Source organism: Loxodonta africana, chromosome 1 (genome assembly GCF_030014295.1).
Source record: "Loxodonta africana isolate mLoxAfr1 chromosome 1, mLoxAfr1.hap2, whole genome shotgun sequence".
In the NCBI taxonomy this organism is placed as follows: domain Eukaryota; kingdom Metazoa; phylum Chordata; class Mammalia; order Proboscidea; family Elephantidae; genus Loxodonta; species Loxodonta africana.
In genome coordinates, this window is record NC_087342.1 from 13181441 (window position 1) to 13205834 (window position 24394).

The 24394-nt window shown below is 42.4% G+C and overlaps 1 protein-coding gene across 35 annotated transcripts in view; it reads left to right on the forward strand.

Annotated features, from left to right (window-relative positions):
• PARP15 (poly(ADP-ribose) polymerase family member 15) overlaps positions 1-24394 on the forward strand; it is a 75084-nt gene that overhangs the window by 29478 nt on the left and 21212 nt on the right. For 17 of the 35 annotated variants that reach the window (XR_010322832.1, XR_010322834.1, XM_064289378.1 and 14 more), the window contains 9 exons: positions 2220-2375; positions 4898-5023; positions 5381-5459; positions 6263-6383; positions 8314-8343; positions 12804-13013; positions 17320-17469; positions 19824-19886; positions 21324-21491. Coding sequence is in view for 33 of the 35 variants with exons in the window: in XM_064289378.1 (XP_064145448.1) it covers positions 5445-5459; positions 6263-6383; positions 8314-8343; positions 12804-13013; positions 17320-17469; positions 19824-19886; positions 21324-21491 (757 nt within the window). In the remaining 2 variants the exon portion in view is untranslated. The other 18 variants (XM_064289591.1, XM_064289928.1, XM_064289790.1 and 15 more) reach the window with 18 other exon arrangements.

A 24394-nucleotide genomic window follows, 5' to 3' on the forward strand; every position in this document is an offset into this window, starting at 1 on the left:
GCGCGGGTAGGGCCGTCCTGAGGGGAAGGCACGTCCTGCCCCGGGACTTGGGCCTCAGAGTTTCAGTTTCGTTTCCCGGAGACCCCTCCCTGTTCCTGGAGAGCCTCTTCTGCCTCTTTTGTTGTCGCCACTGTGACTGTGGCCTTGGGCCAGGTGAGTAGGTCCCGGGTCGGTGGGAGCTGGAGGGAGCGGGTTTCTTGGGACTTGCAACTCTCAGGTCTCTGGTCCTGCAGGCTGGGGCGGGGAGTGGGCGACGGCCGGGGTCCCAGGGCCGGGTCTCCCCACCCAAGGATCTAAACTGGTCAGATGCTCAAGTGGAAGACAGTAAGTTTCTCCTGTGTTTGTCATTCTTTGAAAGTCTTGTTGTTCTTATTACTGTCGTTTGCTGCCGAAATATAGTTCACATTCTGAATTCAGGTTAAAAAAAAGTACTTAGATTTTTTTCTTAAATGTGTTCACATGCTCTATGACATCCGCCAACTTTACCCTTTAATTGACTCTTGGGGCTGTTCTGCCTCTTTTTCTTCGCTCAGCCAACAGTACTGAACTGCTTGCTGCTGTGTGTCCTAGTGAGAATGGTGAGAGGCCCTTGAGGTCAGGGCCTGCAAAGGGAGGCGGACTTCTGAAGAAAGAATTAAAATCTCTGGAAGACCTCCAAGAGGAAGCTTCAAGCAGAGCCTTACTAAGAGAGTTGGGGGTGAGGTGAGGAGGGTGAGGGGTGTGGAGCAGGCAGGGGGCATCTTAGGCCCAGGGACCACTGTGATCTGAAGCAGGAGGGAGAGCCTAAGGCTGGGAGGAGATGAGATGGGACAGGGAGGAAGGGTCAAGATGAGTGCTGCCCAATAGAAATATCACAGGAGCCACAAGAGCCAACCCCATTGTAATTTAGAATATTTTACTAGCTGTATTTTAAAAAGTGTCAAGGAACAGGTGAAAATAATCTTAATTATGTGTTACTTAATTCAGTACCAGAAATGTATTTATTTCAACATGTAATCAGTGTTAAAAACGCATCAGTGAGATATTGTCCCTTCTTTTTGTCAGGCTAAGGCTTTGCCATGCAGTGTGAATCTGGCCCTTACATCAGGTCTCAGTTGGGACAGGCCACATTCCAAGGCTCAATAGCTACATGTGCCTGGTGGTCCACACGGGACAGCACAGGTGGACATGGTGAAAGGTCTTAAAGATCAGTGGGGAGAAATGGAAGGGTTTTGAGCAGGGGAAGCAGGAGCATGGCATTCCAGATTTGGATATTAGAAGAGTGACAAGCCAGATCTACATCTTAGAAAAATGGTGTTTATCAAAAATGTGGAGGATACATTTTCAAGCAGGGATGAATGAGGCAGAGTGGCCAGAGATAAGGTTTTTGCATATTGCTGTAAGACTGGTCAATCTTTAAGGAGGGCAATTTGCCAATACTCTTAGAACTATGGAGCCCTGGTGGCAGGGTGGGGAAACCCTGGTGGTGTAGTGGTTAAGTGCTACGGCTGCTAACCAAAGGGTCAGCAGTGCAAATCCACCAGGCGCTCCTCGGAAACTCAATGGGGCAGTTCTACTCTGTCCTATGGGGTCGCTATGAGTCGGAATCAACTGGCAATGGGTTTTTTTGTTTGTTTGTTTTTGGTGGCACAGTGGTTAAGTGCTCAGCTGTTAACCAAAATGTCGCCGGTTCAAATCTCCTCACTGCTCCTTGGAAACCCAAGTTTCTACTCTGTCCAAAAGGGCCTCTGTGAGTCAGAATTACTCTACTGCAATGGGTTTGGTTTTTCATAATTATATTTGCATATACAGTTACTTTATGATTCTGCTTTCACATTTCTATGAATTTGCCCTATCAATATGTTAGTACCTGCCTGTGGTTACCTATGTATGAGGTTGTACATTACATCCGTATTTATAATAGGTAAAAAATGGGAACCCCCTCTTTGATGGTTAAGGTTGTGTGTCAACTTGGTTGGGTCATGATCCTCAGTGGTTTGGCAATTTGATGGCTTTTTAATGACATTTTCATAGCAAACTTAATAATGAGGTATGATACATATAGTATGATCACCTCCTTGATGAGATCTGTTGTGAACAGCCAGTCATTTGAAAGGGAGTTTCCTTGGGTGTGTGGACTTCCTGGCAAGGCTCACTCTGGCTTGTGCTCACTCTGTATCCTCTTCATCTGACCTCTGATCCTTGGAACTTGAGCTAGTAACTCATCTGCTGTCTTACAGGCTGTTCTTGGGATTTGTCGGCCTCCACAGCCTGTGAGCCAGAGGCCTCCCGTCTAACCTTCTGATTTTGGATTCACCAGCACCTGTGGCTACGTGAGTCAGGAGATGCCTCCAGCCCGACCCATGAACTTGTGACTTTCCAGCCTCTCCAACTCTGTGAGCCTTTTCTTTTATGTAAATCTCTCTATGCATTTATATGCTGCACTGGTTTTGCTTCTGTGGAGAGCCCAACCTAAGACACCCTCAATGTCCATACATAGCAGACTAACAGTTAAATGACTTCTAGCATGTCTATGCAATAGAATACCATGAGCTGTAGGAATGATGAGGAAGCTCACTGTGTGCTAATACGGAAAGATTTCTAGGATACATTAAGGGGAAAAGTCAAGCTGCTGAAGAGTAGGTATACAGTGCTACCTTTTGTGTAAAAATACCTCTGGAAGGATATGGAAATAACTAATAACATTGGTTATCTCCAGTAAGGGAAATTTGGTGAGGGGATTGGGAGTAGGGCTAGAGGGAGCCATTTTCACTTTTTGAATGTCATGCTATTCAGACAACAAATGTCATACCTTACAAATGATGAGATGTAAAATCAGAGTCATTTAAATCTTTCTAAATAGTGTACTGCCATAGCCCAGGCAAGTGGCACTGAGGCACTGAAGGGAGGCAGCCTCCTGAGCAAGGAGGGTAGGGGCGTATTTGTAAGTGACTTAAATGGTAGGACCAGTTGCACCTGAGAGAAAAGAGATGGTTCAAGGCCAATTTCTAGGTTGCCCACTTGAGTGGGTAAGTGACGTATTATTTACTGGACAGTGAAATCTGGGGAATAGAGCATGCTTTTTTTTTATTTTGTGGTGAGGTGGATGAGGACGAGGGAACAATGGATTTAGTTATGTATAAGCTGAGTTTGAGGGGTCTGTGTGACATCCAGGTGGAGTTGAAATGTGATGCTCGGGAGAGTTATTGCCTAGAGATGCAGATATGGGAGTCATGTGTACAGGTAGAATTGAAGCCATGGGAGTGGATGAGATCAGCCCTGGAGAGTATTTTTGAGATGAGAAATGACCATCAGACGGAATCCCAGGGCAAAAGAGCCCAGGAGAAGGGTCTATTAATGCAAAATGACAAGCAACAGAAGAGCCAAGGAAGGATGGCACAGCAAAGCCAAGAAAGCAGTTTCAGGAATCAAGGAATGAAATACAGGGGCAGATAAAGATTAGGATACAGGATAGTTCATTGGGGTTAACCACCTGGAGGCCACTGATGAGCCCTTTCAGAGGAATTTGGGGGTGAGATGCGGAGCCAGACTATAATGGTCAGAGTGGGCAGAGGGATAGGAGGAGAGTCAACTATTCTCTTTAGAAATTTGCCTGCCTATAAAAAGAAGGAAACAGTGATGGAAAGTTGGGAAGACTTTTCTTGTTATTGTTTTGTAAAATGGAAGAGGTTGAATGTTTTGGGCTATATGCCTCTTGTTTCTAATTTCTTTGGGTTAAATGGGTGTCACTACCACTGCCCGGTGTATTCCTGGACTTTTGAGCCTGGTCCGAAAATAACAAGTGCAACTACATCTAAAGGAAAGTCCACCAGAAGCCAACAGCCAAAGCAGACACGGAAGTCTTCCTTCTTTGGTGAAAACAGCAGTGCCTTCTGGAGGCAAATATGCCTCTTGTACTTACATTTTAGGATTATAGTAGACCTGAAGCTTTTCCTCAACAGGTAAGAATAGTGCTGTAATGTTGTAGATAGTTTTACAAAATGTTTCTATTGCAAAGCCGGAAATCATTTCAGAGGACTAAAGATAGCAATATGTGTGAGCATCTCTATCTTTAAGCATTTCCATCAGCATTCTTCTAAAACTTCCTATCTATTGTATGGAAAATCATTAAAATATAAGTTTTCCTGGAGTTTCTGATTTTTATTCAGATATTCACCTTTCCTAGTTCGATCAAGGATATTTATCACAAACCCAATAATATACATACCTCACAGGTGCAGTCCAGTTTCCTCTTTCTTCAAACCCTCTGGTGGTCTTCATTTACTCACGAGCCTGGTTCCTCACTGTTTTAGGTCACTGTGCTCAGTCTCACCACTCTGTATCATCATCCTTTGCTAAATATGTAAAAGTCTGCTTCAACCTTCAAAGCCTGGCTCTAGTGTCACCTTCTCCATGAAGCTTTCCTTGCTCCATCCCATAAGCTCATTCCCGTCTCTGAGCTGTGATGATTTCAACTGGAACTTCTCCTGTAGAAGATAGAGGGTATAACAGTAGTAATAACAGAAAAACAATGTGTGATTCTTCACCAGTGAAACTGAAAACTACTAGAGATCAGAAATCATGTGTGTCAACTTGGCTGGGCCATGATTCTCAGCAGTTGTGATGGAGTTTGGCAGTCGAATGATGATGTGATCGTTTCCATCATGAGATTTGATGTAATGTGATCACCTCTGTGATGGGATTTCCTGTGAGTTGCCAATCAGTTGAAAGGGAGTTTCCTTGAGGGTGCGGCCTGCATCTAATATAGGTGGATTTTCTGGTAAGGCTCTGGTGGGCTTTTGCTCGCTTTGGATTCTGCAGCTGGCTCCTGTTCATCTGACCTTGGGTTCTTGGGGCTTGAGCTAGCATCTTACCTGCCATCTTGCATACTGATTTGGGGATTTGTTGGTCTTCACAGCCTGTGAGCAAGAGCCCTGCTTTCTGACCTGCTGATCTTGGTTTTGCCAGCCCCTGTGGCTGTGTGAATCAGGAGAAGCCTCCAGCCCGACCCACAGACTTGGGACATTCCAGCCTCTACAACCGTGTGAGCCATTTACTTCGTATACATTTACATACTTTCTGGTTTTCCTTCTCTAGAGAACCCAGCCTAAGACAGACGGTGTGCCATTTTTAGTTGCCGTTAAGCCGATTCCAACTCATGGCAAGTCCATGTGTGCGGAGCAGAGCTGCTCCATAGAGTTTTCAAGGCTGTGACCTTTTGGAAGCAGATTAGCGGGCTTGTCTTCTAAGGCGCCTCTGGGTGGGTTTGAACTGCCAACCTGTCACCTAGTAGTCAAGCACTTAACACAGAAGGAGTACCATCCAGGGACTCCTTCTGACTGTGTATTCTTACCCAGTTCCCTAAGATGCTGCTCATTGCATTCTTTCTATTCATTCCTAGAAGTGGGAAGGACAGTCTATGTTTGGAAACACAAACAACAGTACAGACATCAAAAGGCTTCAGGATGGACCCTTTCATGGTAAAAAGCATAAATGCATATAAATCATAAACCTGGATCAGCAGGTAAATAGTTCTTCCTGTAACACCAAGAAATCCTGGTGTTTCCGTTACACCTGGCATTCTCATTTGGGCTTAGTAGCCCAATAAAAGTTTTATCCCTGTTATTTTTTATTTGCACCATGTGGAAAATGGTAAATCAAGAATATGCTAATATAGTCAGCAATGTCAACATGAGGATGGATCATTTTTTAAATGTCACCTCAGTATCATGTTGATTCTCTCCACTCATTCACAGATTTGGCTTTTGTGAAATAGAGAAGGAGAGTGACGGGGGAGGAATAAAAACAAGGGAATAGAGAAGAGACACCTTGATTGTTAAAGCTGAAAGTTCCACATTAAAGCTTGTGCCATGAAATAGGCAACTGAGAGTGGGTCCTTACTGGTGGGTGGGTAGGGGTAGGTGATGCGTTCATGTCTTCATGGCCTCTGTCTAAAGAAACTCTACAGGTCTTTGGAGATCGGAGATCAGTCTTGGCCAGTCTTTGGATCATTTTGGCCTGTGACCTTTGGGCACTGTTAAACTGCAACCCTTTGTCTCATCCTGAATGGAAGTGTATCTGCCTCTTGGGAAGTGGGTAGGGTCATTGTGTGTGCTAATATTTAGTATATCAAGGGTTTCAGATACACAGAGGAAAAAGCACCCTCACCCCAACTTAGTGCTTTTAGCTAGATTTCTGCTGTTTTGTGTTATTAGTTGATATTGTTACAGTGATCTGCAGACTTTGATTTCAATTTTCTTTAAACCATTTTCATTTCTCATAGGGTGCTGAAGCAGCAGATTATGATGATATATCAGGTAGGATTGCCTCGCTATCGCTCTCGTTTCACAACAGCTCGGCTCAGGCCTTTCCTCAGTGGACAGAGGGGATACACAGGTGCTCAGGTGTGTGGCTCTAGACCTCATAGAGACCCCAGCACATGTGTCAGAAAGGGAGCTGCTTCAGAAGCACTGAGACACCAGCAGGCATGTTTTCTTAGGGCCCCCTCTGATTCCTTCCTTTGGCTTCAAGATGTGGGACTCTTTTTAGACAGTATGTCTGCAGCTGAATTTGGCCTCAAGTGGTGACCTACTTGATTGTCACTTTGCTCAAAAAGGTCTGTAAGAGCCAAATGGAAACTGTTTACTCCTAGGAGATGGCTCTCTTGAGATTTTCAACCAAAGTTCAAAAAGACCTGATAACCAGCTTGCAGCTTCTCTCGGGTAGTCAAGGCTACCAGAGCTCTTTATATGTTGTTCAGTTTAGAGAAGGTAGTTCAAATAAAATGTAACTAATTTCCACATTTAATCTATTTTAGAACGCACATTTTTCACATTTTAATATCTCTTAACTAAGGCCTTATCAATTGATGGCATGTCTTGGTTTAATTTGCATCATTTTTCCTTTTACAATGGCAGGTAATAACGATACCTTGGACTCCATAGAATACAATGTCACAGGCTGGCTTCTCCAAGAAGCAGAAGCTGAGACAGAGTTAGGAGTACAAGGGTTTATTGTGAAAGGAAATGTGAGGAAGCAGGGCTGGACAGGCACAGCCATTACCTGCAATGAAAACCTGACAAAGTTCCTACCATCCCAAGACTGCCCAGGAGAGGACTCCCATGTTGGACATTAATGGTCTTTCTCAGCCACAGATAGGGACTGCCCTGATAATACGTGACCTTGGCTCAAAAGCTGAGGTGGACCCTGAAAGGTCTGTCAGATGGAGGCTGTCATATGGTTATCTTTCCCCCTTCATTACCAAAGTGAAGGCAGATCTGAGCAGTACAACTTCTTGTCTGCTACATACAATGAATTAATTTTAGTCCATAAATTTTAATTCCACTAAAATTGTGCCGGAGCCCTGGTAGCGCAGTGATTAAGAACTCAGCTGCTAACCAAAAGGTCGGCAGTTCAAATCCACCAGCTGCTCCTTGGAAACCATATGGGCAGTTCTACTCTGTCCTCTAGGGTCGCTACGAGTCAGAACCGACTCCATGGCACCTAACAACAACAACAACAAAATTGTGCCACAAAACCAAAGTATTATGAAGAATGACTCCCTGTAGCAGTCATTGTAAATGCTCTCCTCATTTGCTGCCCCAAGGTACCCAGGGGGAGCCCTCAACCAATGACTGGTAAAACTTGGAAAAATATCCCAGCTCCTTTACCCCTATGGTGGTCCAACTCTGAGGCTCATGATCTACACCTGCTTCTGATGTTCCCCCGATGGAGTACAGCTCCATTTGCTTCGTAACACACCCTTTATTCACTGTCTTCCTTTTGTTGTCTTAATTTTCCTCCTCATGCTTGCATACCCCTAGTGTTTTAGGGGTCACTTTGCAAATAAACTGCTCCACTTAAATCCTTGTCTCAGGGATTGCCTCTAAGAGAACCTAAACTAAGATACTGATAAAATTAAAAGGTCTGAATAAAACATTCACATGTTTTTAACTCATAAGTAAGTCTTTCCCAATATTTGTTCATTAACCATGAATCCTCCCAACCTCACCATTTTAATACAAATTATGAAAATGCATGAGCCTCCATACCTACAGGTTTCTCACCACAGTCATTATGCCATAGTAAGCTACCATTTATTGAGTGCTTACTATATGCCGGGCACAAGGCTAAAACTTTACGGGTGGCCTGCCATTGGGTATCCATGGTCTAGTTATATGTCTAGATGAGAGGGAGAGTCAAGAAGGAGACTAGAGGAAATTCATATCTCTTCTGCAAATAGGAAATTCAGTCTCCTTATGTGAAGTGGAATTACGTCCTTTTCAGAGGAACTCATGCTCATTTCTTTATTTTATATCTTCTCTCTTTTTCTAGACATGACGCTTTCGGAGAAAATTATACTTGGTAAATTTCTATTAATTAAAATGACTTCAAAAATTTTTAAAATAGGAGTATGGTCCTTGGACACTCTTTTAGCTCAGTGATGAAGTCACCCCGGAGGTTCACCATTCAGCCAAAGATTAGGCCCATAAAACAAAACAAGACTGAAGAGGCACACCACCCCAGGGACAAGGACTAGAAGGCAGGAGAGGACAGGAAAGCTGGTAGTAGGGAACCCGAGGTCAAGAAGGGAGAGTGTTGACATGTTGTGGAGTTGGTAACCAATGTCACAAAACAATATGTGTACTAATCATTTAGTGAGAAGCTAGTTTGTTCTGTAAACTATCATCTAAAGTACAGTAATAAAAAAAAGGGAAAAAAAAGAAAGTTCCATTTCAGCTCCGCCCTCCAAAATGGTTAAAATGGCAAATTGTTATATATATTTTACCACAGTAAGATCATTTTCTTAGTCACTGACTGGCATTATCCAGCTTGGAACTCTCTGGATGTCCTGTTATTTGGGGCGACTATTGTTGAAACCACTTCTAGCCAAAATTTCTGTTACTTGTAGATGAACGTGTTCTAACATAAAATACTTCTTTTCTTTGTTTTGGAAAAAAAAATTAGAAAGCCTGAACTGCACTAGCTTTTGCTGGAATAGAGAAGAAAGAAGTACAGGCATACTTTGTTTTACTGCGCTTTGCAGATACTGTGTTTTTTGCAAACTGAAAGTTTCTGGCAACCCTGTGTCGAGCTAATCTATCGGCACCATTTTTCCAACAGTATGTGCTCACTTCATGTCTCTTACCACATTTTGGTAATTTTCACAATATTTCAAGCTTTTTCATTATTATTGTATCTGTTATGGTAATCTGTGATTAGTGATCTTTGATGTTACTACTGTAATTGTTTTGGAGTGTCATGAGCCACGCCTGTATAAGATGGTGAACTTAATTGATAAATGTTGTGTGTGTTTTGACTGCTCTGCTGACCAAATGTTCCCGTCTCTCTCCCTATCCTCAGGCCTCTCTATTCCCTGAGACAGGACAATATTGAAATTAGGCCAATTAGGAACCCTACAATGACCTCTAAGTGTTCAAGTGAAAGGAAGAGTTGCACATCTCTCGCTTTCAATCAAAAGCTAGAAATGATTAAGCTTAGTGAGGAAAGCTCGCCGAAAGCTGGGACAGGCTGAAAGCTAGGCCTCTTGTGCCAAACAGTTAGCCAAGTTGTGAATGCAAAGGAAAAGTTCTTGAAGGCAATTTAAAGTGCTACTCCGGTGAACACACAAATGATAACAATAAGAAAGCGAAACAGCCTTATTGCTGTTATGGAGAAAATTTTAATGGTTGGAATAGAAGGTCAGACCAGCCACAACACTCCCTTAAACCAAAGCCAAGTCCAGAGCAAGGCCCTCCTCTCTTCAGTTCTATGAAGGCTGAGAGAGGCGAGGAAGCTGCAGAAGAAAAGTTTGAAGCTAGCAGAGGTTGGTTCACGCGGGTTAAGGAAAGAAGCTGTCACCATAATATAAAAGTGCAAGGTAAAGCAGAAGCCGCAGCAAGTTATCCAGAAGACCTAGCTAAGAATTGATGAAAGTGGCTACGTTAAACAACAGATTTTCAATGTAAATGAGAAACACCCTTGTATTGAAAGAAGATGCCATCTAGGCTTTTCATAGCTAGATAGGAAAAGTCAATGCCTGGTTTCAAAACTTCAAAGGACAGGCTGACTCTCTTGTTAGGCGCTAATGCAGCTGTTGACTTTAAGTTGACGCCAATGCTCATTTACCATTCTGAAAATCCTAGGATCCTTAAGGATTATGCTAAATCTACTCTGCCTGTGCTCTATATATGGAACAACAAAGCCTGGATGACAGTACATCCGTTTACAACATGGTTTACTGAATATTTTAAGCCCACTCTGAGAAAAAAAGAAGATTGCTTTCAAAACATTATTGCTCATTGACAATGCACCTGGTCACCCAAGTGCTTTGATAGAGATGTACAGGGAGATTAATGTTGTTTTCAAGCCTGTTAACACAACATCCATTCTGCAGCCCATGAATCAAGGTGTAATTTTGACTTCCAAGTCTTATTATTTAAGAAATACATTTTGTAAGGCTATAGCTGCCATAGATAGTGATTCCTCTGATGGATCTGGGCAAAGTAAATTGAAAATCTTCTGGAACAGATTCACCATTCTACAAAAAAAAAAAAAAAAAATGCTGTTAAATATATTTATGATTCATGAGAGGAGGTCAAAATATAAACATTAACAGGCGTTAGGAAGAAGTTGATTCCAATCCTCGTGGATGACTTTGAGGTGTTCAAGACTTCAGTGGAGGAGGTAACTGCAGATGTAGTAGAAATAGCAAGAGAACCAGAATTAGAAGTGGACCCTGAAGGTGGGTCCGAATTGCTGCCATCTCATGAATGGGTGAGAAGTTGCTTCTTATGCAAAGAAAGTAGTTCTCTGAGATGGAATCTACTCTTGGTGAAGATGCCGTGAACGTTGTTGAAATGACACAAAAAATTTAGAATACTACATCAACTTAGTTGGTAAAGCAGCAGTAGGGTTTGAGAGGATTGACTCCAATTTTGAAAGAAGTTTTGTGGGTAAAATGTTATCAAACAGAATCACATGCTACAGAGAAATCTTTCATGAAAGGAAGCGTCAACCGATGCAGCAAACTTCATTTTTGTCTTATTTTAAGAAATTGCCACAGCCACCCAACCTTCAATAACCACCACCCTGATCAGTCAGCAGCCATCAATGTCGAGGCAAGACCCTCCGCCAGGAAAAAGGTTATGACTCGCTAAAGGCTCAGATGATGGGTAGCATTTTTTAGTAATAAGGTATTTTTTAAATTAAGGTATGTACATTGTTTTTTGAGACACAATGCTATTGCACACTTAATAGACTATAGTATAGTATAAACATAACTTTTCTATGCATTGGGAAACCAGAACATTAGCGTGACTCACTTTATTGCAGTGGCTTGGAACTGAGCCTATCATATCTCTGAGGCATGCCTGTACTTTTTTTTCCAAAGTAGATGTTTCTATTGTTACTTGATTAGGGTCTGTGCCCTGGAGCTGCTGAGCCAATGAAACATACTCTAAGTCAGAAAGAGTAAGAAAGTTTATTAAGGAGACGCATGCATTACCAGGGACCCGGCAGCAACACCGGCTGTCTCTATGGAGTCCCCAAGAGCAAGTTTACATTAGAGCTTATATAGAATGTTGTCACAAGGGTTACAAGTGTCTTTGTAGTTCCCTGCCAGACATTTCTTTATTAGGCTGAGGATACACATATCTGATACCTGGTCCAACTTTCCTGTGGGGGTTGTAGGCCACAGGTAGCCTGGACAGAACAAAAGGCTATTTGCATCAGTTTAAAACAAAGAACAACGTCATTAACATTTGGTCAAAACGAAGTCATTAACAGAGGTATGTGAAGGAGGCAGGCAGAGGAAGAACAATTTTTAGGTTTATCGTGGCCTTAGTTATGTTAAGCTCTCAGTTGCCCATTTTGAAAAAGAAGAAATTTTGCTGGGGGTATTGGAGTCACCAACAGGACAAACAGGAGGCGGAGCAACTGCAACAACAGAAAGGGAAAGAAGCAGGAAGAGAGGATGGCTGCCTGTCGCTAAAAGTTCTTTGGGGAATGCACTGGATTCTAAAGACAAAACCCAAAAGATCAAGGGCGAAATGAATGATAAAAATGAGGCCACGGAGAGAAGTGAAAAAAATTTTTTTTAATTCATTTTAATTGTGTTTTAAGTGAAAGTTTACAAATCAGGTCAGTCTCACAAAAAAATTTACATACAACTTGCTATACACTCCTAATTGCTCTCCCCCTAATGAGATAACACAGTCCTTCCCTCCACTCTCCTCCTCTCCATTTGGGCAGCTTCTGGCCCCCTCTGCCCTCTCATCTCCCCTCCAGACAGGAGATGCCAACATAGTCTCATGTGACCACTTGATCCAAGAAGCTCGTTCTTCACCAGTATCATTTTCCATCCCATGTTCCAGTCCAATCCCTATCTGAAGAGCTGACCCCGGGAATGGTTCCTGTCTTGGGCTAATAGAAGGTCTGGGGACCATGGCCTCCAAGGTCCTTCTAGTCCCAGTCTGACCATTAAGTCTGGTCTTTTTATGAGAATTTTGGGTCTACATCCCACTGCTTTTCTGCACCGAAAGGTAAAATTTTTGACAGTTTGCCCTCCTGCCCATACCCCAAAGTGTACAATTTATTGACAGCAATTACAATAATTGGTTGTGCAACCCTACCCTTAATCAATGCGATACTTCCATCACCGTTAACCCCCCTTTCCCTCTTCCTGCTGCCGCTGGTGACCACTAGTGAACATTGTTCTCAAATTTCTCTTAACCACAATGACTTCAACATTTTTAAAAATGAGAGTCTGTTGTATAAGGTCCTCCATAATAAATTTGTTTGTATCTCTACCCTGGTCTCTCCAGAGCTGGAAGGTCACACTAAGTCTCAGAAAATCTTCATAAAAATACTGACTCCTGAAACAAGGGTATGGGTTTTGAAGAATGACCTCACCAGACATGTTGATGTTGTAGTGAACCCATCTGATGAAGACCCATATGTGGGAGCGCAGGCCCTGGTGAACCCTTACAGCCCCGAAATCCAAGAGGAGAGCCAGAGCTTTGTTCCCGGAAATGGTAAAGTACCAAATGGTGAGATAGTTATCATGGGAGCAGGATAATGTAGAACTCTGAATTTCCTATGCAGACAAGTCCCCAGATTACAAAAGAGTTCCGTTCCTAAATCTGTCTTTAAATTGGATTTGTATGGAAGTCGAAACAGTTCTGTGAGGTTTGTATGTAACATTATACATTAGTCAAGTGTTTTTCTTAGTGTATACTACATAGTGTACCTTTCCCTGCATAAAAAACATTAAAGAAATACTTCCAGATACACTAAAACATCTTTAATATAATAATACAGTAATAATAATAATAGTGTTTTCATGTGTATTACAAAGGAGTGCCCATTTGTTATTATGAAGCATTGTATGTACCTCAGGTTTTTAATATAATAGGCTTTATGGGGGTTGGTTTGTAACTATGGGTTGTAAATAACTTACATCCAACAGCGTATATGTCCATGGTCAGATAAGGTAAGTAGGATAAATAGAACTTGGGGCAAATAGAATTTGACATTGTGAAATCTAACTTTGCATACAAATTTAGCACTAAATTTTAATTTTTAGCTATAACCTCTAAATCCAATTACTTTTTAAAAATGTTTTTATTTTGGTGGCGGTATACACAGCCAAAGCTATACCATGTCAACAATTTCTACATGTACAATTCAGGGACACTGATTACGTTCTTCAAGATCTGCTACCATTCTTGCTATCCTTTTCCAAATTATTCTACCACCATTATCTTAAACTCACTTCCCCCTTAGTTTCCCATCCAACCTTCTGAGTTGCTGTTGTCAATTTGATCTTGTAACCAAACGCCACTCGGGTTCTTGTCCTACTAGCCAATTGAAATAAGACGGACAGTGATTGCAATGGAAACAGAAAGTGGCAAGTTTATTGTCTGCCCATACAAGGAGCGCGTGGGGTCTAGTGACCTTAAGGCCACGTGCTCGCTGACTAAGGGGGCTGGGGAGCTTTTTGTTTCCAATGGCGCCAGGAGGTTGGGTTTGGTACCCGGAATTTTCTGCCTTTAGCCCTCCCATGCCTGTATTTGCAGGGGGGCGGGGGTGTCAGTTGAAGGATATGATTTCAATCTGTGCATGCTTCAAGGTGTAGCTAGGGCTAGTCAGTGGATGGAGCCACTACCTGCTGCGACTTCCTGCTCAAAACAAGCTTGTGGTTAGCAAGACAAAGAGGGGGGTAAGGGGTGTTGATTAGGGTTTTCAGTATGGCTGAGCAGCCTGTTTCAGTCTCACATAGATAATTCATTAAAGAACATGCTCAAAGCAGATGTTGTTGTTAGGTGCCGTCCAGTCGCTTCCGACTCATAGCGACCCTGTGCACAACAGAGTGAAACACTGCCTGGTCCTGAGCCATCCTTACAATCGTTATGCTTCAGCTCACTGTTGCAGCCACTGTGCCAATCCACCTCACTGAGGGTCTTCCTCTTTTCCGCTGACCCTGTACTCTGCCAAGCATGATGTCCTTCTCCAGGGACTGATCCCTCCTGACAACATGTCCAAAGTATGTAAGGCACAGTCTCGCCATCTTTGCCTCTAAGGAGCATTCTGGTTGTACTTCTTCTAAGACAGATTTGTTCGTTCTTTTGGCAGTTCTTGGTGTATTCAATATTCTTCGCCAACAGCAGATAGACTTTACTAATTAAGATAAACTGTTTTTTGCTTCAAAGCAGATTTCAGGGGATAGTTTTGGTTTAAGATTTGAAGTTGATAGCTTATCACAGGCAGTAGTTTTGGGGGTTGATGCAGCCTCAGCAGCTCCAGAAAATCAGCATTTCATTGAGAATTTCAAATTCTCTTTCAATCTGCTCCCCTTTGATCAGGATTCTTCTACTGAGTCTTTGTAATTCTAATTACTTTTCAAAATGTGTTTTCTTCTAACATGAAATGAAACTACAGTCCCAGTAAACTGATTTTTATCGTAGATGTCATGACATTTCTTAAGGCTTGTGGGTAAACGCCGTAGAGTTCAGAAACTTCAGATTTTTCTACAACTCCTGGAACAAACAAGAACCATCAGGGTTAAAAACCTACCACCTATGCTGGTAACAATTACATACCAACTTTCTTTGAAAATCCCCAAAGGAGAACTAGTATCCCATGTCCAGGATTTCCCAGAGGAGAGTTCAGCCTTGGTTGAGTTTTCCAACTACAAATGTAACAGCGATTTTTCTTTTCCCTTGATGTTTAAAGTGATTGTTAACCATTTGATGCATGAATGAAGTCAGATTAGGGGTCACACAGATGGTTAAGAAATCCACACATGTACTGGGATATGCTATGAATTAACTTGAGGCTTTGAACAGATCTATGGAGAGCTAACTGAAATAATTGTGTTTTCTGTGTTGTTTTGTTTTGCGGTAACAAAAAAAATCAGGCAACTATAAAATTTCCCTTGGCCCCCAAGTCCCCGTCAGCTCCTTCTTTATCTCTTTGCTTTCCTTTGCAGCAAGATTTCTTGACTGAGTTAGTCTATACTCATCCGCATTTCCTCTCTTCTCATTATTTCTTACATCCACTCCGGACAAGCTTTCACCTCCACCATTCCACCAAAACTGCCCTTGTCAAAGTCATCAATGACCTCTACGTTGCTAAGCTCAATAACCACTTCTCAGCCCTCATTTTACTTGATCTCTTAGCAGCATTGGACATAACTGGTGGTTCCTGCCTCCTAGATATAGCTTTTTTTTTTTTTTAATTTTGCTTTAAGTGAAAGTTTACAATTCAAGTCAGTTTCTCATATAAAAACTTATATACACATTGTTATGTGATCCTACTTGCTCTCTCTACAACGTGACAGCACACTCTTTCTCTCCACCCTGTATTTCCCATGTGCACTCAATCAGCTCCTGTCCCCCTCTGCCTTCTCATCTCTCCTCTAGGCAGGAGCTGCCCACATAGTCTCATGTGTCTACTTGAGTTAATAAGCACACTCCTCACCAGTATCATTTTATGTCTTATAGTCCAGCTTAATCTTTGTCTGAAGAGTCAGGAATGTTTTTAGTTTTGGGCTAATGGAGAGTCCAGGGGCCATGGCCTCTGAGGTCCCTCCAGCCTCAGTCAGACCATTAAGTCTGGTCTTTTTACTAGAATTTGAGGTCTGCACCCCACTTTTCTGCTGCTCCATCAAGGACTCTTCGTTGTAGATACACCTTTTCATTTGCTGCTAGGACACTACTCTGGTTTTTTCTCTTCCCTCATTGACTGTTCATTCTGAGTCTTCTTTCCTTGTTCATCTTCTTTCCCCTGACTTTTTAATGCTGGACTTTGTCCTTGCTTCTTTTCCCCTCTTGGTCTATATTCAGTCCCTTGGAGATCTAGTATAATCTAATGTGTTCAAATATCATCTTTGTGCTCATCATTGGGCAAATTTGCTGCAAAAGACCTCTTTAAAAATTTAAAAAGCGAAGATGTCATTTTGATGACTAAGGTGCATCTGACCCACCATGGTATTTTCTGTTGCCTCATATACATGCAAAGATGGATAATGAGAAAGGAAGACGGAGGAGGAACCGATGCATTCAGATTGTGGTGGTGATAAAGAATATTGATATACTGTGGACTTCCAGAAGCATGAACCAATTAGTCTTAGAAGAAATACAGCTACAATGTTCCTTAGAAGCAAGGATGGCAAGACTTCAATTTGCTTACTTTGGACATGCCATCAGGAAAGACCAATTGCTAGAAATGGACATCATGTTTAGTAAAGAAGAGGGCCACCAAAAACAAGGGAAACCCTCAATGAGATAGATTAACACGGTACCCACAACAGTGGGCTCAAACATACCAATGATCATAAAGATGGCACAGGACCGGACAATGTTTTGTTCTTTTGCTCATAAAGTCACCATGAGTCAGAGCCGATTCAGTGGCAACTAACAACAACAATGTGCTCATGATTGCCAATTTGTATCTCCAGGTGGGACCCTCTCCTGAACTCCAATGCATTCACTGCCCACTAGGTGTCTTCGCCTGGTTCTCTACAAACATATGACATATAAACATAACATGTGTAAAACAAGGTTCTTTGCCTTCCACTCTCTACTCCACCAACTTGTTCTGTCTACAGGCTTTCCCATCTCTGTTTTATAAACAAACGGATTGGTCCAAAACAGGTGTTTCTGCCTCATCCTTTTAACTTAAGAAAGAAAACCCAGCAGTATAACAGTATAGAAGACATAGTGATATCTGGATTCTCTCAGAGGGAAAGAAAGAGGAGTGGGAAGAGAGTAGGTCCTTATGTTTGTCTTTTCTCCAGGAGCCAGCCTATTTTTTTTAATCCATTTTCTTTCTTTTCAGGTATCTTTGGGACTGTCTCTAGCACTCAGTTTGGAACACATGAAATGAAAATTGGTGCCATTGCTTTCCAAGTTGCTATTGGAGATATCACCAATGAAAGAGCCGATGTAATTGTGAATTCAACAACTAGAACATTTAATTTGAAATCAGGTATTTTCTTTAAGCAATTTACTTTACTGTAACTATTCACATGACTAAAATCTGGAAAGCAAATTATGACTAATACTGCCCTGAGTAGTCAGAGAGTGTTGTAGAATATACATGGGCCCTGGAATCACAAAGAACTGGGTTTGAATCCCAGCTATGCCTTTTGTATTGTCTGGTCTTGGACAAGCCACTTAAGCTCTCTGAGTCTCGGTTTCTCTTCAAATGCCTAGCTCCGAGAGGAGAAATAAATGGGGTATAACTGATGTAAAGGGCATCATACTATGTTGGACCACAGTAGGCACTTAGTCAGTGTCTGCTCTCATTCCCTCTACAGCTCTGAACTATTAAAACTGCCATACTTATAACTTAGTAAGTTTTAAGTTCCTCTACTTTTATATCCGTTTTTATATATCTCAGTTGACATACACATCTCATCTCCTGTAACGATTCACTTCTCTACAATATGCTGACCCAAAGGCAAAACCCGTTTTCCTTAATTTTCAAAAAAAATGTTGAGCTGAAAAGCAAATTAGTTTCCTGAAAAAAACCCAATGAATGCTTTGAAGGCCAGAGTAGCAGGGGCATGGGTCTGGGGACCATGGTTTTGGGGGACATCTAGGTCAATTGGCATAATAAAATATATTAAGAAAACATTCAGCATCCCACTTTGGTGAGTGGCACCTGGGGTCTTAAACGTTAGCAAGTGGCCATCCAAGATGCATCAATTGGTCTCAACCCACCTGGAGCAATGGAGAATGAAGAATACCAAAGAACAAGGTAATTATGAGCCCAAGAGAACAGAAAGGGCCACATAAATCAGAGACTACATCAGCTTGAGACCAGAAGAACTAGACAGTGCCTGGCTACAACTGATGACTATCCTGACAGGGAACACAATAGAGATTCCCTGACACAGCAGGAGAGCAGTGGGATGCGGACCTCAAATTCTCATAAAAAGACTAGACTTAATGGTCTGACTGAGACTAGAAGGACCCCAGAGGTCATGGTCCCCAGACCTTCTGTTTGCCCAAGACTGGAACCATTCCCAAAGCCAACTCTTCAGACAGGGATTGGACTGGACTATGGGATAGAAAATGATACTGGTGAGGAGTGAGCCTCTTGGCTCAAGTAGACACATGAGACTTTGTGGGCAGCTCCTGTCTGGAGGGGAGATGAGAAGGCAGAGGGGGACAGAGCGTGGCTGAATGGACATGGGAACACAGAGTGGAGAGAAGGAGTGTGCTGTTTCATTAGGCGGAGAGCAACTAGGAGTACATAGCAAGGTGTATATAAATTTTTGTACAAGAGACTGACTTGATTTGTAAACTTTCATTTAAAGCATAAAAAAGTGGAAAAAAAAAAAAACGTTGGGCTGCCCCTGTTGGTGTGACAATTTTGAGCCTCCCAACATATGTCTGCTTACTTAGAACTTTTTCCCTGGGTGATGCAAGCAGTTAAGCGCTCCACTACTTAGCCAAAAGGCTGACAATTCGAACCTACTCAGAGGCACCTTGGAAGACAGCCCTGGCGATATGCTTCTGAAAGTTCACAGCCTTGAAAACCCTGTGGAGCCATTCTATTCTGCACATTTGGGGTTGCCATGAGTCGGAACTGACTTGATAGAAACTAACAATGACGTATATACAACACACATACATACAATTTTGGGGATGGTCAAATAACTAACATTTATTCAGTACTTGCAGTGTGCCAGGTTCTGTGCTAAGCACTTTTCATTGCATTATCTCCCTGTGAGCGAGGTATTACAGCAGTCCGTGTGTGATGGATGAGGAACTGCTTAGTCACACTTTAGCTAATAAATGGTGAATTTAGCACTCCAAGTCATCTGTCAAAATGTAAAGTCCATGATTTCGGCCATTCAACCTAGCCGTCATTAGATGTGACTAGTCGCATCGGAAGAGTCATTGACCTGAAGCCAGCCAACTATTTGTTTACTTGTGAAAGAAAACAATAAAATTAAATAAAATTAAAGAACTTAAGTACCATGCTGTATTTTGTTATGGTTTTGGATCCATGCTTCTTGTTAGTAAAAAAAAAAATTATTTTTCACTTATATTTATAATTTAATTGAGTAGAATGCAAAAATTTTCAAAGAACTGTAAAAATACCACTGTACAAACAGTAACAGTAAAGTTGCAGACCCTGGACTTTCAGCAACTATGTAGTGCCATCAGAATATGGATCAAATTGTTTACCCATCAGCCAGCAAATGAACATTGTTATAGAAAGGGTGGTCTAATGGCGTTCAAAAGGGTGAGTTGAACAAAAGTCGAATATACAAGAGGCACTCATTGAATTCTAACTGATGCTTGTTACCATCGACATGTCTTATTTAGGGGTGTCCAAGGCAATTTTAGAAGGTGCTGGACCAGCTGTGGAAAATGAATGTGCTATAAAAGGTATGGTCACATGTTACTTTTGGCTACAACCTGCTGAAAATTAGAGGACCTATGGGAACTAGGGAAACCCTGGTGGCGTAGTGGTTAAGTGCTACAGGTGCTATCCTAAGGGTGGGCAGTTCAAATCCACTAGGTGCTCCTTGGAAACTCTATGGGGCAATTCTACTCTGTCCTATAGGGTCACTATGAGTCAGATTCGACTCGACGGCACATAACAACAACAGTATATTGGAAGAGCTGGGGTTGGAAGGCAGAGCAGAGAATGAAGCCGGGGTTGGGCTAGTTGGAAAAGGCTAAGGAGGCTGCCTGAAAGGGGAAAGCAAGTGGGACATCCAAGGGTCAACAAGGAAAACTGGGTGCTCACAAGGACAGCAGGGTGAGGCAGGCAGGGATCCACTCCCCTCCCCTGTCGTTTTGCTGGGGCCCTGCTGTACTGAGAGAAGCCTGAACCAACTGGGCAGAGCCTTCCAACTGCTCTGGTAATTCCATGTGCCCAAGATCTCCCAAGGCCCTGAGAGAGGGAGAAGTTACTATCCTTTCAATCTCTGCGCCACAGAGTACTTAGCTTTTACCTCCTTGAAAAATTAATCTGGCTGAATAAGTAGAGACTACTCTTCTGGCCTGGTGGAGTGAGAGTTACGGACCATGGAGACTGACTGCCTGGGTTCACATCCTGGGCAATCTTGTGCTACTTACTTTACTTCTCTGTGCCTCAGTTTAATCTGTGATATGGAGAAAACACTATCTCCCTCGTAGGCTTGTTTTGAGGGTGAAGTGAATTAGTAATGCAGGTAGAGTGCTTTTGAAAAGTACCCAGAATACTCTACAACGTATTTATTGAGTTAAAGAATGTGTTGTATCCCCACAATGTTCACCCTTTAGCCAAAGATTACACAGGCCTATAAAACAAACAATAGCTCGATCATGTAAATGAGACCAAATGGGCAACACCTGCCCAAAAGCAAAGACAAAAAGCAGGAAGGGACAGGAAAACGGGACAAATGGAAACAGGGAAATTCGGGTGGAGAAGGGGAGAGTGTTGACGCATCTTGGGGATTGCAGCCAGTGTCACAAAACAGTTTGTGTAGAAATCGTTACATGAGAAACTGATTTGCTCTGTAAACTTTCACCTAAAGCACAATTTTAAAAAAGTGTAAAAAAAATACAAACAAAAACTTTAAACAAATAAATGGACATGTAAGTGGACACTAGTACCTTCATGTGGAAACCAACCTTTACCCAGGAAAAAAAAAAAGAATGTGATTGTAAAGAGAATGAATCTTTCCCAGGTCCAGTGAATGAAAACCAGCAGGAGCGAGGGCAGCTGGGCTTGATCAGAAATCTCTGCTTTTTCTGATGTCAGCTATTATCATTTTCCCGTAATCACAGTGTCGCTTCGAGTAACAATTTGCTTTATTGTCTGTCTTTTTTTTTCAGCTGCACAGACTCGCCGTGATTTTATAGTTACACAAGGGGGATGCTTAATGTGTAAGAGGATAATTCATGTTATTGGGGACAACGATGTGAAGAAGACGGTCTGTAGCGTTCTATGGGAGTGTAAAAAGAGGCACTACGCGTCAGTTTGCCTTCCAGCCATCGGAACAGGTCTGTAGTCTCTTATCAACCTAAAATTCTAAATCAGATTCTTTTAGACTGCATTTCACCCTTAATGAAATTAATACTGAGTCAATTTGAAGGTAGCAATGGTGATGTAACTCGGAGAATGGGCAATCATTTAGATCCCGAGGGCCTCATCTGTGGGGTCTCAGCCTCTTTCATCCATCTTTCTTCTTTATTATATGTTCCCTAAGTATTTTTTTCATGTTTGGTCTTTAGCTTCATGGTTTTCTCACTTTTCCTTTTTTTTTGTTTTCTTTTTGCCTTTGCGGGATTCGTTTGCTTTCATTGCGTCAGTGACTATTTCTGCACCCATTCCCAAATCAGCATTTTTATGCCTCTCTGGGATCTACTCTGTGAGGTTTTTCTGTTGCCAGAAACTTAATGACATCAGAATCCAAGCTCATCATCCTCCTCCCTAAATAGACACAATGGAGTTCTTTAGTTTTCTAGCTTCCTTTCCTTGGTGGTGCCATGATCCTCCCAGTTCCCCTGGCCTGTCTCCCTTGCTTTTTTGTGTCCCCAGATCCCTACAGGTAGCAAGTCCTGATGAATTTTCCAGAGCGTTGTTCAGTTTCAGCCTTCTTTCTCATCTCAGAACCCTTCATACACCTCCCACCTGGTTTACTGCAGTGTCTCAGTTATCTCGTAGTTCATGCATTCAGTAAACTGAAATACTATCACTGAGGCCCTGTGCACGGCGCAGGGAATAAAATCAAGAGTAAGGAACATCCTTACCCTTAAGAACAAGCTCGGGTTCATCCTATTCACAGTTTCCAGGAACACTGTCCTTATCATCTCTATATCATACCATAACTTGCTCTTTTTAGTTGAGAATGATGCTGCTGACCCCGTAATTAATTCACACTCATGTCACTGTCATTTTCATGGGCATGTGGGAAGTTAGGGGTTGGGCAGTATCTGCAGCCACAGGTTACTATTAATCTAAGAGGTTCTTTTAGAAACTCCTGGCCTTAGAGTCATTGTTACTATCTTAGCCCAACTCTGTTGACTTCATTCTGCTTTCCAGATTAAGACTGAATGCCTTCACCGGGCATTCCAGGCCCTCCCTGCATGAATCCCAGGACGCCCATCCAGTGTTTGCAGCACACTCTTCCCTGGTTTTCCTACTGCTCTCATTACCACCTGTCATTCATAATCTTCTTTGTCTTCCTTTTTACTCCTTTTGTTTATATTATTCTCCTCATCTGGGGTCCTTTCCCACCACCATCTTGCAAATTACAGTTACTACTTTTTTCAAGACCCAGATTAGAAATCATCTTCTCCATTGTTACCATCAGACGTTTACAATCGTTTGTAGAACTCTAGTTGGTTCATTCCTTTCACCTGGTACCAGCACTCTACTACTCTGGGGAAACAGGGTGGATTAAGCCCCGTTTCCGCGAGGAGCTCGTGATTTAGTAATATATGCAGGACATGGTAACCAAGAATGACACACCAAGTGGAGGCCATGGATGTAGGTACTATAATCAGCCATATCATGAGAAGGACTGCAACTAGGTAGGTAGAATGAGCTTGCCAAGGGACTGCATAGACAGAAGAAGGCTGAAGCCAGAACAGAGAAAAACACCTACGTTCTGACTGTGAGCAAAAAAGGAGGGAAAGTCAGCAAAAGAACCAAACAAATAATCTTAGGCAGTAGCGGAGAAGGAGAGCGACTGCGAAGTCCCAGAGGAGGAACTGTGAGGGTCTGTGAAATGCTTGTATCTTGCCTCCTCAATTATGAATACGTTATGACATGCTCAAGAGAAAAACCATGTGTTTTAATCACCTCCTATTCACCACTGGTGAATTACCACCCTAGTTAGGGAGTGGCCAAACATGTGACACCTGACTCTGGACAGATGAGATTAAAAGGAGTTTACTACTCACAGACACAGCCTGGAGGAGGAGGACACTGTATACCACACAGGGGCCGCACTGAGGAACAAAGTGAACAAGGGCTGTGGGAGGCAGGCTTTGTAGTACCAAGAGGTTGGGGTGCCCCCTGGTTTCCACAGAAGGATATGATTGGCTTGTTTGAATAATTCCACAGGCTGACAGGGAACTGAAACCTGCTACTCAGGGATAAGTAGGAACTGTGCCCAGTCCCTGTGATAAGAGGGGTTGTTTGGCTAAGGGGCCTCACCTCGGGGAGCAGATTTGGGAGGGAAATTTGCAGTTAGGCCATTTGAGGCCCAACACATACCACACCGAGTCTCTTATACCTGTTCTCTGCCCTATGTTGAGTGCAGAATCATTGCTCATTAATTTTGCTGAAGGATTTTATGAATAAAGGTGATTTTGAGGATACATTCTCTTTTCTCAGTGATTCAATAGACAACATTTGTGTGGTGATTTACACTTTCAAAATGTTTCCCAGATAGTATCTATTTTGAGCATCACCAAACGCCCACGAAGTAGCTGGGACAGTTACATTTGCTGTAGTAGTAGTAATAATAATTGCTATCCTTTATTGAGGTTACTTATGTAGTAATTGTTTACTACGTGTTCCAAGTGATTTACATGTAAAAACTCATTCCTCACCATAACCTTATATCGGGTGATCACCTTGTCCAAATTTGCCTGGGATTTTCCTGGTTTTGGCACTGAAAGTACTGCATCCTGGGCACCCTCTCAGTGGAGGGCAAACTGGGAGGGCTAGTCACCTGTGACATAGATCCTGGTCAGCAAAGGGAGTTTACTCTGAGGCTAAAGAAGTTTAGGCATTGGGGCTTCACTTGCACAGACCTTTTTAAAGGCCCTGAGAGAGGCTCTAACATCTTCACATGGTTATATGATTTAGTGAAACTTCAAAAGTCAGGTATTTTAACCCCCATCAATGAAGACCACTGTCTCCTTCCACTCTGACTTCTCATGAGACTTCCCTT